Source organism: Lontra canadensis, unplaced genomic scaffold (genome assembly GCF_010015895.1).
Source record: "Lontra canadensis isolate GAN:19392208 unplaced genomic scaffold, GSC_riverotter_1.0 scaffold68, whole genome shotgun sequence".
Taxonomy (NCBI): domain Eukaryota; kingdom Metazoa; phylum Chordata; class Mammalia; order Carnivora; family Mustelidae; genus Lontra; species Lontra canadensis.
Genome location: NW_022631062.1, coordinates 11,568,102 through 11,570,880, shown reverse-complemented (window position 1 = coordinate 11,570,880; position 2,779 = coordinate 11,568,102). Strand labels below are relative to the sequence as shown.

At 68.7% G+C, this 2,779-nt stretch overlaps 1 protein-coding gene across 1 annotated transcript in view; it reads left to right on the top strand.

Annotated features, from left to right (window-relative positions):
• Positions 1-2,779, top strand: part of LOC116880836 (cohesin subunit SA-2-like) — a 52,104-nt gene that overhangs the window by 26,628 nt on the left and 22,697 nt on the right. Inside the window, exons 13-14 of the mRNA XM_032880260.1 lie at positions 491-589; positions 2,305-2,384. Of these exons, the coding sequence (XP_032736151.1) occupies positions 491-589; positions 2,305-2,384 (179 nt within the window). The remainder of the gene's footprint in view (positions 1-490; positions 590-2,304; positions 2,385-2,779) is intronic.

The following is a 2,779-nucleotide window of genomic DNA, read 5'->3' as shown; positions in this document are numbered from 1 at the left end:
GTGAGACCCAGGCAGGGCTGAGGCTGGGAGTGTGAGATCCAGGCAGGGCTGTGTCTGGGGGTGTGAGATCTAGGCGGGACCAAGGCAGCTTCCTCCCGTGGGCTCTCTGCTTGGCACGTGGACCCGTCTTGTCCCCGCGTCCTCATGGGGTTGTCCTGTGCATGTCTGTGTCCTCCTACCTTCTCGTGAGGACCCCAGTCCTGTGGGATCGGGCCCCCCCTTGTGACCTCGCTTTACAGCCGAGTCCCTTCTTGGAGGGCCACACCTCGACGGACAGCCCCATCGTGAGGTCCTGGGGTGAGGTTTGGGCTGCACGGTTCAGACCCCAGCAGGCGTGTTCTGGACTGGGTGGGGCCGCAGACCCCCGTGTCCCGCCTGGAACGCTGTCGGCCGGGGGCCGGTCTGCGCTGTGGTGGAAGGGGCCTTCCTGTCCGAGCGCGTGTGGGGAGGCTGCCCCTGCGGGGTGACCGGCGCCCGTTCTCTGCCGCAGGACGCGAGCGTGCGCATGAAGTGCATCCTGGCGCTGAAGGCGCTCTACGAGAAGAGGGAGTCGGCCATGAAGCTGGGCCTTTTCTTCTACAAGTTCAAGGTGAGTGACGTGTCGCCTCTGCCGGCCGCCACCCAGTGTCCCCGTCCCCGAGCATCTCGGTGGACGTGTGGACGTCCAGCAGCCGCTCGCTGGCCCGGAGTGCCAGCCGCATCTCAGCCCGGCGCTCGGGGCTGCGTCTTGCGACGGTGAGCTGAAGGTTTTCTGCGGGGCCGAGCCCGGGGCCGAGCACTCACGCTTCACGGCCCACTGGGTGACGTGGGCCCCGGCAGGGTGCTCTGCGTGCAGGGCTGAGGTTGGAGCACGGGCACGCCCCCGAGTGGCCTAGTTGGGGTGATGCCCTCTAACATCTTGGTGCAGCAGTGGGAGGGCTCGGTGCCCACTGGTCTGGCGGGGGAGCACGTCCTTGCTGGGTCCGGGGTCCCCCTCGCAGAGGTTCAGAGCTGCTCCGGGACCGCGGGTCGGTAGTCAGGTTCGTGGGATGACGTGAGGGTGCGGCCCACTTTGTTCCTGAGTTTGGGGGCCCCGCCGTCACCCGGGACGCTGTTCTGAGATCCCACTGCCCGTTGTGCAGGTTGGCCAACTGTCGGTTGGTCAAGGACCCCACCCCGGGACCCGTGGCTGGACGGGAGCAGGGCTGGGGCCTCGGAGGTGGCCAGGGAACGTGGAGGGCCAGCCTGCGTGGCGGGAGACACCCAGTGCGTCATCTCATCCCTGTGGGTGTGGGGGAGAACCAAGTGTTCCTTGACCGTGTCAGGGTCCCCAGGGGAGTCTGACCGAAAACCAGAAGCCAGATGAAACAGGGCCACGTGTGCCCGTGTATTTATAGACGTGTCCCCTGCCCTGGAGCATTTCCAGGACGCGGAGGCCCCCAGAAGAGGGACCTGACGCCTGAGGAGCAGTGGGTGCCGGGGAACGCCAGGAGCACAGTCCTCTCCACTGCGTGGGACCTCAGGATGCGCCTTTCCTCTGGGTGCAGGGAGGCCCCCGCCCATGAGGGGGCGAGGGCTGCTGCGGGCGGCCGTCCCATACCGCCCGTCCCATACCACCCCCCGTCGCCCACGGCCTCGCAGCTTGGACCACCACGCCGTGCGAGGGGCTGAGCTGGGACAGCACGTCCTGAGCCCCGTCAGGGCACGGTTGTGTCTGGGTGGCAGAAGCTCCTGGTCCTGGTTCCACGAGCCCTGTGGGGTGATGTGTGGCCATGTTTGGAGATGGGGTCCCCCATCCGGCCGTATCCCATCTGCCGGCTCTGGGGACAACCGCGTGCCGTGCCCCGTGGCTTCAGCTCCTGTGCTGTGCATTCCCTGTCACGGTCCGTCTGTACAGGCAGTGACAGCTGGGGACACTGGGAAAGTCAGGGCACACTTGGGTGTCAGCACGGTGGGGGGTGCTGGAGTCTCAGGGCACCGAAGGTACAGCTGCGTGCCCGCACAGGGTCACGACCCAGCCCCCACTCCTCCGTGCTGCCGCAGGGAGAGAGCATCTGCCCCCACCCAACGAGCCAGCCCCGAGTGCGGGGGGCCGCGAGGCCGGCCGTGCTGGGGGATCGGGAGAGGGTGCTGCGGGCGCCCTCTGCGTGGGCCTCGCGGCCCTGGCCTCTTGGGTGATCGGTGCCGGGCCGTGTGCTGGCGGCTGACGCGGGCTGTCCGGTGCCTCTGAAGGGGCAGTCCGCCCTGTGGGTGGGGGGTCGTGGTGCCCTGGGTCACACCGACGGCACTGGCACGAAGCCTGTTCCTCTCGGGGTCTTTCCACAGAAACGGATCCTGTCGATGACGCAGGACAGGCAGCCGGAAATCACGTCCGAGTGCATGCAGCTGCTGAGGCTCATATCCGAGTACGTCGCCGCGCCTGTGCCGCGCGCCCGCCAGCTGGAGGTCCCCACGCCCCTTCTGTGCCCCTTCTGTGCCCCTGCTGCCTGGAGGTCCCCGTGCCCACCGGCTGGAGGTCCCCATGCCCCTTCTGTGCCCCTGCCGGCTGGAGGTCCCCGTGCCCGCCGGCTGGAGGTCCCCGTGCCCGCCGGCTGGAGGTCCCCGTGCCCTTTCTGTGTCCCTCCTGTGCCCCTGCTGGCTGGAGGTCCCCGTGCCCACTGGCTGGAGGTCCCCATGCCCCTTCTGTGCCCCTTCTGTGCCCCTGCCGGCTGGAGGTCCCCGCGCACCCGCCGGCTGGAGGTCCCCGTGCCCGCCGGCTGGAGGTCCCCACGCCCCTTCTGTGCCCCTTCTGTGCCCCTGC